The 16,324-nt window shown below is 39.1% G+C and overlaps 1 protein-coding gene across 2 annotated transcripts in view; it reads right to left on the minus strand.

Annotated features, from left to right (window-relative positions):
* Window positions 1-2,997: 2,997 nt before the first annotated feature.
* Window positions 2,998-16,324, minus strand: part of RAD51C (RAD51 paralog C) — a 41,999-nt gene continuing 28,672 nt past the window's right edge. The window contains exons 7-10 of one of the 2 annotated variants that reach the window (XM_055386754.2): window positions 13,278-13,338; window positions 12,273-12,383; window positions 4,788-4,851; window positions 2,998-3,211 (exon numbers count right to left, since the gene is read on the minus strand). In XM_055386754.2, coding sequence (XP_055242729.1) covers window positions 3,107-3,211; window positions 4,788-4,851; window positions 12,273-12,383; window positions 13,278-13,338 — 341 coding nt within the window. In that variant the 3' untranslated portion in view covers window positions 2,998-3,106. The remainder of the gene's footprint in view (window positions 3,212-4,787; window positions 4,852-12,272; window positions 12,384-13,277; window positions 13,339-16,324) is intronic. The other variant, XM_031011705.3, reaches the window with a different exon arrangement.

Genomic DNA, 16,324 nt, shown 5'->3' on the forward strand with positions numbered 1-16,324 from the left:
ATCGTGAGACCGTCTCCACAAAATAAAAATAAATTAGCTGGGCGTGGTGGCGCATGCCTGTACTTCCAGCTACTAAGGAGTCTGAAGTGGAAAGATCATCACTTGAGCCTGGGAGGTCAAGGCTGCAGTGAGCAGTGATCGTGCCACTGCATTGCAGTCTGGGTGACAGAGTAAGACCCTGTCTCAAAAAAAAAAAAAAAAGAGATCCTACATTATTTTATCTATCTCATCTGATGCTTGGTAACACTGATATTTATCACTTATAACACCCTCCTACTCTGGATTTTATGATTTGAGAAGACAGAATATAAAATGATGGGTATTTGTTAAAATTATGGCATCAATTACAATAAAATGTGCTTTGAGGTCCACAAAAGATAGTCACAATTAGTCATTCTATGTTAGAGAAGTGATTTGAAGTTAGTCTTGGTTTATAGCCTCTGTACTGGCATAATTGTTAGCAGTGCCTGCTTTCACTCTCAAGTCCTGGTAAATGATGGCTATTCTATATAATCAATTGCAGAAAATAATAATTACACTGAAGTAATTTTATAAATTTACTGTTTAGTCTGGGATAGGAAGTAACACCTATCACTAAAATTTGGAAAATATTGCTGCTACAATATTTAATATTCAATTATTTAAATAATTTTGCAGTCATAAAAAAGAACTAGATCATGTCTTTTGCAGGAACACGGATGGAGCTAGAGGCTATTATTCTCAGCAAACTAATGCAAGAACAGAAAACCAAGTACCGCATGTCTCCCACCCATAAGTGGGAGCTAAATGATGAGAACTTAAGAACACAAAAGAAAAAACAGGCCAGGCACGATGGGTCATGCCTGTAATCCCAGCACTTTGGGAGGCTGAGGCGGGTGGATCACAAGGTCAGGAGTTTGAGACCAGCCTGGACAACGTGATGAAACCCCATCTCTACTAAAAATACAAAAAATTAGCTGGGTGTGGTGGCGTGCACCTGTAATCCCAGCTACTCTGGAGGCTGAGGCAGGAGAATCGCTTGAACCCGGGAGGTGGAGGTTGCAGTGAGCCAAGATCCTGCCACTGCACTCCAACCTGGGTGACAGAGCAAGATTGCATTTCAAAAAAAAAAAACAAAACAAAACAGACAAACACTGGGGTCTACTACCTAAGGGTGGAAGGTGGGAGGAAGGAGAGAAGCAGAAAAGGTAACTATTGGGTACTGAGTTTAACTCCTGGGTGATGAAATAATCTGTACAATAAACCCGTGACATGAGTTTACCTATGTAACAAACCTTCACACGTACCCGAGCCTAAAATAATAGTTTAAAAATAAATATATAAATATGGCTGGGCGCACAGGCTCACACCTGTTAATTCCAGCACTTTGGGAGGCAGAGGTGGGCGGGTCACTTGAGCCCCAGGAGTTCGTGACCACCCTAGCCAACATAGAGAAACCTGTCTCTACTAAAATTACAAACTATTAGCTTGGCACGGTGGTGCATGCCTGTAATCCCAGCTACTTGGGAGGCTGAGGCACAAGAATCGCCTGAACCCTGGAAGCAGAGGTTGCGGTGAGCCAAGATTGTGCCACTGCACTGCAGTCTGGGTGACAGAGCGAGATTCTGTCCCAAAATTAATTAATTTTTCCCCCACAGGGAACCAAAGTAAATTTTGTGAGTAAGTTGAAAAGTACTAAGAGCCAAGTGCGAAAATATTTTTAGGTGATTTTGAAACCATCAAGAATTGAAATCTTTAATTTATTTAAGCAAAGTTAAGATTATTCAAAGAAAAATGTCAACATAACTAGAATTCTAGAATGGATCATACCGTGTTTCAAAATATAGAAATGAGGCCAGATGTGGTGGCTCACATCTGTAATCCCAGCACTTTGGGAAGACAAGGCAAGAGGATCGCTTGACACCAGGAGTTTGAGACCAGCCTGGGCAACATAGTGAGACCTTGTCTCTACAAAAAAATCCAAAAATTAGCAGGGCATGGTAGTGCCTCCCTGTAGTCCCAGCTACTCAGGAGGCTGAACTGAGAGGATTGCTTGAGCCCGGGAGGTCGAGGCTGCAGTGAGCTATGATCATGCCACTGCACTCCAGCCTGGGTGACGGAGTGAGACCTTGTCTCAAAACAAAAACAAAAACGTAGCAATAAATGATCGTGAGCTTATCAACCTATTCCGGAAGACATATGTTCCAAACAATCTCTAGATGAGATAACAGCTCCAAAGTCCTCCCTTTAACATTATAAAATGTCATTAAAAGCTAAACAAATGGCTTAGATTTTAGGATTGAGGTCACTAAAATCAGTTTGGTCACCTAAAATTTGTATCTTACCTATAAAACTGAACAGAATAATATGCTGACTCATGGTGTTGGCTTCTCTTTTATAATTATAAAAGCGGGTAATTTTAAAGAATTATCAAATTTACATTTAAAAAGAACATGGCTGGGCACAGTGGCTCACGACTGTAATCCCAGCACTTTGGGAGGCAGGGGCAGGCAGATCACCTGAGGTCAGGAGTTCAAGACCAGCTTGGCCAACATGGTAAAACTCTGTCTCTACAAAAACACAAAAAAATTAGCCAGGCACGATGGCAGGTGCCTGTAACCCCAGCTACTCGGGAGGCTGAGGCAGATGAATTGCTTGAACCTGGGAGGCGGAGGTTGCAGTGAGCAGAGATTGCGCCATTGCACTCCAGCCTGGACTACAGAGCGAGAATCCATTTTCAAAAAAAAAAAAAAAAAAAACCCACAATAAGAATATGATATGTTTCTTCCTAAGATTTTATAGGCAACTGGGAAAGAAAGGGGTGAAAACAGTCTGAATGGTAAATTCAGACTGGCCATACAAGATCAGCTTTCCACATTTGTGAAATATAATAATCATCTCTACTGAATGTTACTGAAAATGAAAACAGGGTAAAATATAATTGCAGAATACTGCTTTAGAAAAACTTTCACAGAATCATATTTAGGTATTTTTCCCATTCACTTCATATAATCTGGATTCATTCATGCCATAGTGTGTTTATTTATACTTTAAAGTAACAAGTCCACTTGTACACATTGATTTCACAACATCAATAAATTTGTACACTTTGAGATTTGTTTCTGGGTTATAATTCTTCCTCTGGGTCTCGTGACCGTTTCCGGGTGCTCAAGGAACCTTCTGTTTGCAATGAACATGCAGAAGTAACAACAGTATCTCTAAATCCCTGAGGCTGAAAGATAAAAAATATATATACAAATATGCTTTAAGAACATTTGAAGACTGATCTTAGAAATATTTTTAAGTAACTAATAAGAAAGCTACTTTATTCTAGGGCCAGGCGCAGTGGCTCACACCTGTAATCCCAGCACTTTGGGAGGCTGAGGTGGGCAGATCACGAGGTCAGGAGTTCAAGACCAGCCTGGCCAACATAGTGACCCCTATCTCTACCAAAAATATAAAAATTAGCTGGGCATGGTGGCACACACCTCTAGTCCCAGCTACTCTGGAGGCTGAGGCAGGAGAATCGCTTGAACCTGGGAGGCAGAGGTTGCAGTGAGCCGAGATCGTGCCACTACACTCTAGCCTGGGCGAAAGAGCGAGACTTCGTCTCAAAAAAAAAGAAAGTTCTTGAGATAGAAATTTATCAACCACTGTGAATGAAGAGGATAAACCTCATGGATACGTGCCTAAGCCCGGGCTATATTAAGAGTATTTTATATATACTTATTTATACCCTTACATAAACACACACAGAAATAACATTGCATTATAAAAATGTTCTCTAAAGGTCAATCCTAACAAACTTTACGATAGCTTTGTTAGAAGAAGTAAAAGGAAATAACCTAAGACTTAGGTACTTTACAGATTTATTTTCATAATTAAATACTCTAAAGTTTTCCAACTATGATATTTCTCTCTCTTTTTTTTCCCCAACTAGGATATTTCAAGTACACCTGGGTAGTGCAAAGACTAAGTGGATAATTCAGTTTCAGAATCTCTATTTCTGTTTTTGTCCTTATAAAAATGAGATAAAGCCGGGCTCGGTGGCTCACACCTGTAATCCCAGAATTTTGGAAGGCTGAGAAGGGCGGATCACTTGAGGTCAGGAGTTTGAGACTAGTCTGGCCAACATGGCGAAACCCCATCTCTACTAAAAACACAAAAATTAGCCAGGCGTGGTAGCACACGCCTATAATCCCAGCTACTAGGGAGGCTGAGGCAGGAGAATTGCTTAAACCAGTAGGGCGGAGGCTGCAGTGAGCCAAGATTGCACCGCTGCACTCCAGCCTGGGCGACGCAGAGAGACTCCATCTCAAAAAAAAAGAGATGCCAAAAATATATTTGGCTCAACACTATTGATAAATATGCATATTTCAGCCAAAAAATGTGTGTTCTATGATGTAAATTCACAGAAGAATTAACATCTTAAAGTGGGCTATATTTGGTGCTACAATAGATCTATAATACCTACAGACCAAAATAAGTAATGTTAGTATTTTTTCTTTTCTGGAAATCTTCAACAACTTTCACTTTAAAGATTTTTAATATCCTGACATTACATATGGCATGGAACACACTACCCCAAAATAAGTATTTCCTCTGTTCTTAAGAATAAATTTCAGTCCATTTGTGACTACAATATTCTGTATATACTACTATTTTGGGCACAATGTTCTAAGCATCAAAAGCTGTCCTCAAATATGCTTGCTGCCTACAGAAGTTAACAGAAGCAAGTTGTAAATTCTCTCTTTAGATAATTACCGCCCATCAATATCAAAATCCCACTCTAATCAAATAATACTGACTTTGATTTGAAACAGTACTGTGCATTCCTTCTGGCTGGGTGACTTGTACAATGTTGCCAACCTGCTTAAAGAAAAAGAATAAATACATACAAACACATGAACTTAATTAATTAAAAGTTCAGATGACCAAACTCATTATTTAAATGTATAGGTTTATTATATTAATAATTCTATTTTTTCTCTAAGAACACAAAAAGGAGAGAAATATTAAAAATACATCCTTCAAATTACCTGTATGTATATAACAGAGTTTATATGAAATTTTAAAGCAACCTAAAAGTCCAATGACTGATTCAAATAAATTATTTTACATATGATGAGATATTACTTATGCTAAAAACTAAAGGTGGAAGAAAATATTCAATGAGATAGGAAAGTATTAACAATATACTAAATAATAGTTATACTGTATTATCCCATATTTATAAGTATGTATACACACATCTAAAAAAATTGATAGAAGACTACAATCAAGAAGTTAATAGCTGTTATCACAAGGTAAAGGTTGCTTGCTTATATTTTCCAAACTGTCTGCAGTAATCATGTTTTTTTAATTATTGCTGAAGAATTATGATAATTTCTTATACTACAAATGAGAAACACTTGCTCATATTACACCCAATAAAAATAGCTAGGAAGACATTGTTTTAAAATGATGCACCCAGGCATGGTGGCTCATGTCTGTAATCCCAGCTCTTTAGGAGGGCAAGGCATGAGGATCACTTGAGACCAGGAGTTTCAAGCCGTCCTGGGCAACATAGTGAGACCCCCATCTCTACAAAAATAATAATATAAAATGATTATGTCCCAAAAATAAGTCATGACAGAACAAGATCTGCTTAGGTGGGATTTTATTATGTCTTATACAATTAATATAAAACTGAAAGCTAAAAGTAGCTGAGAAATAAAATTCTAAGCTCTTATTAACTATATTCAAGTACTGTAACAGCAACAAATATAAACAAAACCTTTAAGACTGCTTTTTGGCTGGGCGCGGTGGCTCACGCCTGCAATCCCAGCACTTTGGGAGGCCAAGGCAGGCAGATCACTTGAGGTCGGGAGTTCGAGACCAGCCTGACCAACATGGAGAAACCCCATCTCTACTAAAAATACAAAATTAGCCGGGTGTGGTGGCGCATGCCTGTAATCCCAGCTACTCGGGAGGCTGAGGCAGGAGAATCGCTTGAACCTGCGAGGCAGAGGTTGCGGTGAGCTGAGATCATGCCATTGCACTCCAGCCTGGGCAAAAAGAGTGAAACTCCATCTCAAAAAAAAAAAAAAAAAACTGCTTTTAAGAATTACTTTAAAACTGATACACTGTAACTTATTCACAATAGCCAGAAGGTAGAAGCAACCCAAGTGTGCATCCACAGATGAATAAACAAAATGTGGTATGTACATACAATGAAATATGCAGACTTAAGGAAGAAAATTCTGACACATGCTACAACATAAATGAGCCTTGAAGACATTATACTAAGTGAAATAAGCCAGTCACATCAGAACAAGTATTATATGATTCCAATTATATGGGGTTGCTAGAGGAGTAAAATTCAGAGACAGAAGGTAGAATGGTGATTGTCAGGGGCTGGGGGTAAAAAAGAATGAGTTAGCATTTAATGGGTACAGAGTTTCAGTATTGGGAAGATGAAAAAGGTCTGAAAATGGATGATGATGGCTGCACAATATGAATGTACCTAATGCCAGTGAACTATATGTAAACATAAAATGGTAAATTTTATGTTATATACATGTTTTAGCACAATGTAATAAAACTGATCTAAAAAATACAGATTCTAACCTAGAGGAAAATAAGATTCTCAGAGTTATAAGGGTCATTTACTTACACAAAATAGAATGATTTGTTTTCAAAGACAATTCAAAAAGGACATTTTGGCTATGATCTGTTACTCTCTTAATTTTGAAATTGCCCCTCTTCTTAGACACAATTCAAAAGAAAAACACAGACCAAAATACAGCAGAATCCAAAATGTTCTATACTCCGTAATTGCAACTTTAAACATAAATAAAATAATTGCTAAGTAATATGTAATACAAGAATAGCTATGTTGAGGCTGGGCACGGTGGCTCACGCCTGTAATCCCAGCACTTTGGGAGGCTGAGGCAGGCAGATCACGAGGTCAGGAGTTCAAGACCAGCCTGGCCAACACGGTGAAACCCCCATCTCTACTAAAGATACAAAAAAAAAAAAATTAGCTGGGCGTGGTGGCACGCACCTGTAATCCCAGCTACTGAGGAGGCTGAGGTAGGAGAATCGTTTGAACCGGGGAGGTGGAGGTTGCAGTGAGCCGAGAACGTGCCTCTGCACTCCAGCCTGGGCGACAGGGCGAGACTCCATCTCAAAAAAAAAAAAAAAAAAAAAAAAAGAATAGCTGTGTCGAGTGGAATTATAAACTTTTATAATTCCCTAGGGTTGATAATCTATCTTTAATGCAAAAATTCACAGAAAAAGAGAGGCAAGGTGTATTTTAACCTGCCTTATTAAGGAAGTCATTTTTTGAATGACGAAAATCAGCTAACCTTCTGAAAAATTGGTATCTAAATCATCTCATATCAACAGTATGTCCAAAAAAGGTGCCTAGTACATCTATCCTGAGGAAATTATTAAAAAGTGAAAAGCTTTTAAGAAGCATTTACATGCTTGTTAAGAATCCTAAAGTCGGCCGGGCGCAGTGGCTCATGTCTATAATCCAGCACTTTGGGAGGCTGAGGTGGGCAGGTCACTTGAGGTCAGGCATTCGAGACCAGCCTGGTCAAAATGGTGAAACCCTGTCTCTACTAAAAATACAAAAGTTAGCCAAGTGTGGTGGCGCATGCCTATAATCCCAGCTACTTGGGAGGCTGAGGCAAGAGAATCACTTGAATTAGGGAGGCGGAGGTTGCAGGGAGCCGATATGGCGCCACTGCACTCCAGCCTGGGTGACAGAGTGAGACTCCATCTCAAAAAACAAAACAAAACAAAAAAAGAATCCTAAAGTCAAAGGGGCATTAATTATTCAGGTTGAAAATCATCCTCAGGCCGGGCGCGGTGGCTCACACCTGTAATCCCAGCCCTTTGGGAGGCCGAGGTGGATCACCTGAGGTCGAGAATTCAAGGCCAGCCTAACCAACATGGAGAAACCCCATCTCAACTAAAAATACAAAAAATTAGCCAGGTGTGGTGGTGCATGCCTGTAATCCCAGCTACTCGGGAGGCCAAGGCAGAAGAATCGATTGAACCCGGGAGGCCGAGGTTGTAGTGAGCTGAGATTGCTCCATTGCACTCCAGCCTGGGCAACAAAAGCAAAACTCCGTCTCAAAAACCAAACCAAACCAAACAAAACAAAAAAATCATCCTCAAATTTCTAGGTAAAAATACCACTTTTATGCATCATGTCTCTTTAGAGATCTTTTAAAATGAAAACTAAACCAAAGAATCACTTGGCTCATGGCCCCAGCTGAGATGTAGCTTAACATATGGCTGAACTACATAGTTTGGGTCAGGAAGAAATAAGACAGAAGCACAATTTGTGCTCTAAAACTGAGCACACACATGAAACACTGTGTGGGGGTGTTGATTTATTACTCCACTCTACCACCAGATCGTCTTGGCAAAGAGTAGTGTAATTCTGAATAATCTTGGCCTCATATAACCATGAATATGCAAATTGGAGGAAAACTCACATAAGGACATAGACAAAAGTATTTCTTTTAATAACTGTTGGAATATTATTCCATCATTAGTCTAAGGGTAAAAATCAGGTGTTACTGGTGAAGGACAGGGGCTGGGGCATGAGACAGCACACCTAAGTTAAATGCCCAATATAATTTGGCTATTCAAGATTTTTAGTTTCTGGACGGGTGCTGTGGCTCACGCCTATAATCCCAGTACTTTAGGAGGCCGAGGTAGGTGGACTGACTGAGTTTAGGAGTTCAAGGCCAGCCTGGGCAACACGGCAAAAACCCATCTCTACAAAAATTACAAAAATTAGCTGGGTGTGGTGGTACATGCCTGTGGTCCCAGCTACTTGGGAGGCTGAGGTGGGAGGACTGCTTGAGCCCAGGAGGTTGAGGTTGCAGTAAGCTGAGATTGCACCACTGCACTCTAGTCTGGACAACAGAGTGAGATCCTGTCTCAAAAAAAAAAAAAAAAGATTTTTAGCTTCCTCTCCACATGAAAAATGTTCATTTTTATAACTATTTTTCCCTGATATGAATTTCTATTTCCATCCTTTTAAAATAAACTAAAATTTAAAAAGCATAAAGCATACAAAATTTCATGCAACTTTTTTTTTTTTGAGACAGAGTCTTACTCTGCTGCCCAGGCTGGAGCGCAGTGGTGCAATCTTGGCTCACTGCAACCTCTGCCTCCTGGGTTCAAGTGATTCTCCTACCTCAGCCTCCTGAGTAGTTGGGATTACAGGTGCCCGCCACCATGCCTGGCTAATTTTTTTGTATTTTTAGTAGAGACACAGTTTCCCCATATTGGCCAGGCTGGTCCAGAACTCCCAACCTCAGGTGATCCACCTGCCTTGGCCTCCCAAAGTGCTGGGATTACAGGTGTCAGCCACTGCGCCCGGCCTCATGTAACTTTTTTTTTTTTTTAATATCTTAGAGATGGGGTCCCATTTTGCGGCCCAGCCTGAAGTATAATAGCTCAATCATAGCTCACTGCCACCCTGACTTCCTGGGCTCAAGTGATTTTCCCAACTCTGGCTTCCCAAACAGCTAGAACTATAGGTGTGCACCACCACACCTGGCTAATTTTTTATTATTTATAGAGGTGGTGTCTTGCCATTTCGGCCAGGCTGTTCTCCAACTTCTGGGCTCAAGCTCATGCAACTTTAACAACTTAAAGATGTCAGGTTTCAAATGATAAAGAACAAAACTACTTTAATGCTATTAAATGAGGTCAATTTATTTTGATTACATAAAGTATGTACATTATTTATCATATATCCACAGCCTGAAAAAAAAAAGTTTGAAGAAAAAAGATTTTACCTAAAAAAAGGAGTAAGCTACATATTCAGATTGGCTGGCAATCAACACAATACTACAATTACCTTCTAGAAACAGTTATTATAGAAGAAAAGAAATGAACTCTATTATAAAGTCAGCTATGGCTGAGTGCAGTGGCTCACGCCTGTAATCCCAGCACTTTGAGAGGCTGAGGTGGGCAGGTCACCTGAGGTCAGGAGTTCAAGACCAGCCTGGCCAACATAGTGAAATCTCATCTCTACTAAAAATACAAAATTAGCAAGGTGTGGTGGCAGGCGCCTACAATCCCAGCTACTCAGCAGGCTGAGACAAGAGAATCACTTGACCCCAGGAGGTGGAGGTTGAAGTGAGCCAAGATCTCGCCATTGCACCCCAGCCTGGGCAAAAAGAGCAAAACTCCCTCTCAAAAAAAAAAAAAAAAAGTTTATAAGGCCGGGTGCGGTGGCTCTTGCCTGTAATCCCAGCACTTTGGGAGGCCGAGGCGGGTGGATCACGAGGTCAGAAGATCGAGACCATCCTGGCTAACACGGTGAAACCCCGTCTCTACTAAAAATACAAAAAATTAGCTGGGCATGGTGGCAGGCGCCTGTAGTACCAGCTACTTGGGAGGCTGAAGCAGGAGAATGGCGTGAACCTGGGAGGCAGAGCTTGCAGTGAGCCGAGATCGCGCCACTGCACTCCAGCCTGGGTGACAGAGCGAGACTCCGTCTCAAAAAAAATAAAAAAGTTTATAAAGTCAGCTATAAAATGTAGATAATACTATTTTCAGTCTACAGCCATACCACCCTGAACGTGCCCGATCTCATCTGGTTAACACTATTTCAAAGATTTACGTGGAAAATAACATGAAATTACATATATACACACACATATACATACGTATACACGTATATACATCTATACGTATACGTATATACATCTATACGTATACACGTATATACATCTATACGTATACACGTATATACATCTATACGTATACACGTATATACATCTATACGTATACACGTATATACATCTATACGTATACACGTATATACATCTATACGTATACACGTATATACATCTACGTATATACGTATATACATCTATATGTATACACATATATACATATGTATATACATCTATACGTATACACATATATACATGTATATACATCTATACGTATATACATCTATACATATACAATCTATACATATACACATCTATACATACACGTATATATGTATACATCTATACATACAGTGCTTTGCACAATAAAGGACAGTTAAGAAATATTCAATAAATAGTAGCTATTATTTACTACTTATTCAGTTAACCTTTCTGGGCCTTGGTTTTCTTTTAATAATAATAGGTATACATTCTGCAAATAATTATTGAAAAGATTATCTGAAATGTTATATTTAAAGTGCCTAGTAAAATACCTAGCACAAGCAAGCACTCACTAAAATGAGAGTATGAAAAATAAATAAAATAAAAATAAGAATTAAAAAAATGATCTTATGAGATGTAGAAAAAATATTATAGAACAGCAGATTTCCCCCAATCTATCTATATTCAGTGTTGGTGTTGTACAACATTTTCTTGTTTTTTTTTTTTTTGCAGGGGGTGGACGGAGTCTCACTCTGTAACCAGGCTGGAGGGCAGTGGCACAATCTTGGCTCACTGCAACCTCCGCCTCCTGGGTTCAAGTGATTCTCCTGCCTCAGCCTCCTGAGTAGCTGGGACTAAAGGCGTGTGCCATCACGCCCAGCTAATTTTTTATTTTTAGTAGAGATGGGGTTTCACCATGTTGGCCAGGATGGTCTTGATCTCTTGACCTCATGATCCACCTACCTCAGCCTCCCAAAGTGATGAGATTACAGGTGTGAGCCACTGCATCCGGCCATGTACTTTAGTTTCTAATTTCTTGGGAAGGATTTGTAAGAAGGTGAATTCATACAATGGCTAACTCATGGTAAGCGTGATTTTCTGATCTCTTGGGTAACTTATCAATGCTAACTTATAGAACTTGACAAAGAAGGCAAACTTTTCCTCCTGTTGAGTTCATAAAAAGATGAAATATCTTGCTCTGTTCCTATTATTTTTCTTCTTAAATGCATTTTATTAGTGAATATTTAATTATAGTCTGAAGAAGACTACTGTATACTAACTCAGGCGTAATTCCTATGAAAAAATAAATGATGGAATGTGCTTTACAGAATAACCTAAAACTGGGAAAGTATAACCAATATGTTCAAAAGACAGCTGGAGAACTGTTGCCAAATCTTTACAATAAGGTTTGGTGCCAAGTAAATTACTCCTTTTGTGACTCTAGTATACAGCAACTTACTTACAAAACTAGGAGGAACTATCTTAAATTGTGATCATAGAAAAAAAATTAGGGGGAGGATTTACCAGTCATACCGGTTTAGAGTAAAAAATGTGTTTAAATTAGGGGGAGATAGTCAATAGTAAAGCACTATGTATTGTGGGGGAAAAAAACATTACCTGAGCTCTTCGCAAATACCATTTTTAAAGAAGACCCAAACTGCACGATCAGTTGCAAAAGATATATACAGAAGTGTAGTCATTCTGTTATGAGCTTCAGGTCCGTAAAACCTAACTTGGTCAGGCAGGATTTTTTTCAGTTTGTAGAACAACAAAGAAATATAGATTAAAAAATAGACATTTTCACTGGCTAGGCCCAATATGTATTTTAGTGACCTTTTATTCCATCTTTGCCCACATGCCATTTTAATTTCTCCCTTTATTAGAGCATTTCCAAACCAAGACCTCTAGGTTATACCAATTAATCACAAAGCAAAGAGGCTAGCATAAATCTGACATTTTCTAGAAGTGTAGAAAAGACTTCACAGCTTTCAATGGTCTATTTTCAAGAAAATAAAAGCTGGTTTGTTCACTTGCTCAGCAGCTTTAAAAACAAATACAAAGATTTCATGCTGCCATACTTTTAAAGAACAATACTTGTGAAATGCAGGTAAGTAACTGGATAATAAAAGCTGGACAGCAAAATACAAAATAAAAAAAAACAGACACAATTTCATACAAGAAATATACTAAGCAAATAAGAGAAACCATCGTATGTTCCAAATAAATTAATTTTAAAGGTAACCTCAACAATTTTCCTTTTGTCCTGATTTTATTCTTTTTTTTTCAATCTCTTCCAGGAACACAGAGTACTCACCTCCTTCTACATGGCTAATAAATTATTTCGAAGAGCTTTAGAAAATGGCATTCCTTGGCCACCTACTCATTTCAGGTGCATGCTCCCCATCATTTAAATATTCCAGAGAATTTCCTATATAGCTAAATATGCAGTAATAACAACACATTTCTATGTTTGCTCTAGGTGATATCAGACAAGGCAACAAAAGTGTCACTTCATGGGTCACTGTATATCTCATCCACAGGACTAGCTCTAAGAAACCTGTAAGTGTTCATTCAGTATAATTAACCCAATATTCGGAGTTATTAACTTGTTTCTGTACTGACCTTTGCTTTCGGTCCCAATGAAAGATTAGCCGTATTGTAGCAGCATGTCCCCAACTTTCCCCTGAGAGTAAAAAACATAGTAACTGTATATGGCCTTACTGACTTGGTTATACATTTCTCAGAATGCCCCTGATCAAATATAATCTTACTTTATTAATTTAACATAACAAAAGTATACTTGCTTCCAAAAAACCTGGAAAATGAGTAATATCCTGAGATTACAAGGTTTTTACCTATCTAGGGAAATACTGCAAATCATTATTCTCTATTTGCTTTTAGAAAACTTTATTGTCTGAGTCCATATATGTCTCAATTTTCCATATCATCAAGCCTAACGTATTTCTGACCTCCAGAAGAAAAGTAAAAACTCTGGTAGAATATTCTTTTTTTTTTTTTTTTGACATCAACAGAATATATAATTAAGTTGTGGCATATTCATGTCATCGAAATGAACTACAGTGTCACACATCAACATGGATGAATCAAAAAATAATAATGAGCAAAAGTTGTCAGTCACATATAGTATTATTCTATTTATATAAAGGCTATAAATAAGCAACTATTGGGGATACACAGACAGTAAAATCTATAAAAGCTAGGTGACAATTACACAAAATTCGGGATAGTGGTTGCCTCTTGGGGGGAGAGCATACGAGGCTCCTGGGGGGTAGTAATGTTCCATTTGTCAGTCTGAGCAATGGGCACCTGGACATTTATTATTGTTCTTCTAAATATACATTTTCATTTGTATATTCTATTTCACATTAAAAAGAAAAAAGACCAAAAAAAAAAAGCATTAAGTGTAACTCAAGATTTAAGCAATAGTGCTTGGGAGTATTATCATATCATGCAGACACAGTGCAAGGAAATGAAAAGGTGGATATAATTTGTGAGGTAGAGATGATGGGCTCAGGTTTGGACAAACTGAGCTCCTGAAACACAAGACTTTTATTATTAGTCATATTAGGTGTGAAACTGGCCTGAGATCACCAATTTATTTTATGCTAGATTTGGAGGGCAAAGAGGGCAGTTGAACTCAGCAATTTATGTGTCCAGCACTGAAAATCTTCATCTAATAGGTTATATGTTAGGTTACTTTTCAGTCCCACTCAGCTCAAAGGGTTTGTCATTACCCTACAGATTTGCAATTCTAAGTCTTCTGCCTGTTGCATTCTGATGATCCATTTCTACGCAAGACATATAATCTAAAGCTGAGACACAGCAATAGAAGACCAAAGAACAGACACAGCAACAAAGTTTGCATGAGGCAAATCAGGAGGGTAGGAAAGAGATTTTGATGTGCATCCTGGCCAAATTCCAGAACTAGCAAAGAGAGGGCCAGTTCCTAATTCCAATCAAAGCAAATTCAGCCATCTTATTTTCATACAGAAGTGGTCTACGTTGATTTTTAAATCTCTTTAAGGGATTAGGGAGCCTCTGAAATATAAAGGAAACTAAACTGATAGTAATGTAAAATGAGCAGTGACCTATCATACCAGGAAACACTGTCAAAAACAGAAAGCTAATGGTGGGATTGGAGTCTAGAACACAGAAGTTATGTTTATCCAGTGCTGCACTACACAACAGGGCAGTCACTTGCCACATGTGCAATTTAAATTTAAGTAAAATTCAATTAAACATTCCATTCCACAGCTGCATTAGCCACATTTTAAATGCCTCAATAGCCACATGTAGCAAGGGCTACTGTACTGAAGAGCACAGACATAGAACACTTCTATCATAACTGACCATTCTATTGAACAATATCCTAGCAATATCCAAGGTAAAGGGCGTTCTGCTAGTAAAGCAAGGAGGGCATCAGAATTATCACAACTTAAGCATAATATTCCTGAGGGCATCCATTTCCATTTATTTGCTTCTCTGCTTACCAACTCTGAACCCCTGCTTTCCCAACTTTCTGGTATCTGGGAAGAAAATAAACTGACTAGAAAACATAAACTTCATTCTGCTTGACAACTGTAATTCTCACTAAATTTATAAATTTGCTTTCTGATTTATCATAGTGTGCTGAGGGCATGAGTTTGAGAAAGGCTGAGTTTGACTACCCCTGAGTGGATCCAAACATTAGGAAGCTCTTGCTTGAGTGAGTGATAGAAAATGACAAAAACAGCTGGAAGAAACATGAGAGACTATTACACTCCCTTCCCTAACCTTCCTCCTTTTCATCCTGCTCACCTGGGCCAGGTTAGAATCTGTCCTTTGTACAGTACCCTATACCTTCTATTGTAACCTTTACTACATTATCTGTTTATAGAATGATCTATGCCATTAGTTGAAAACTAGTCAAGGGCAGATACATTTTTTTTTTTTTTTTGAGACAGAGTTTCACTCTTGTTGCCCAGGCTGGAGTGCAATGGCGCGACCGTGGCTTACTGCAACCTCTGCCCCCCAGGTTCAAGCGATTCTCCTGCCTCAGCCTCCCAAGTAGCTGGGATTACAGGAATGTGCCACCACGCCCATCTAATTTTGTATTTTTAGTAGAGATGGGGTTTCTCCATGTTGGTCAGGCTGCTCTCAAACTCCCGACCTCAGGTGATCCACCCGCCTCAGCCTCCCAAAGTGCTGGGATTACAGGCATGAGCCACCGTACCTGGTCAAAACTCTGGTAGAATATTCTTTAAGATTTTAGTGGAAATAAATCTTGAAGCACTACATTCTAACAAAACCACGATATTCACTGTAGTGTGATTTGTATTTAAGTGGATTCACCCTTCCTTCTCCCTAACACTGTGAACTCCCTGGGGGCAAGAATCTTTGACACAACAGTTGCCAGACAGTAGATATGCATTTTTTTGAGAGAGTCTTACTCTGTCCCCCAGGCTGGAGTGCAGATGCACGATCCCAGCTCACTGCAGCCTGCGCCTCCCAAGTTCAAGCAATTCTCACTCCTCAGCCTCCCAAGTAGGTGGGATTACAAGTGTGTGCCACCATGCCCGGCTAATTTTTTGTATTTTTAGTAGAGATGGGGTTTCACCGTATTGGCCAGGCTGGTCTTGAACTCCTGGCCTCAAGTGATCCGCCTCGGC

Source organism: Gorilla gorilla, chromosome 4 (assembly GCF_029281585.2).
Source record: "Gorilla gorilla gorilla isolate KB3781 chromosome 4, NHGRI_mGorGor1-v2.1_pri, whole genome shotgun sequence".
NCBI lineage: Eukaryota > Metazoa > Chordata > Mammalia > Primates > Hominidae > Gorilla > Gorilla gorilla.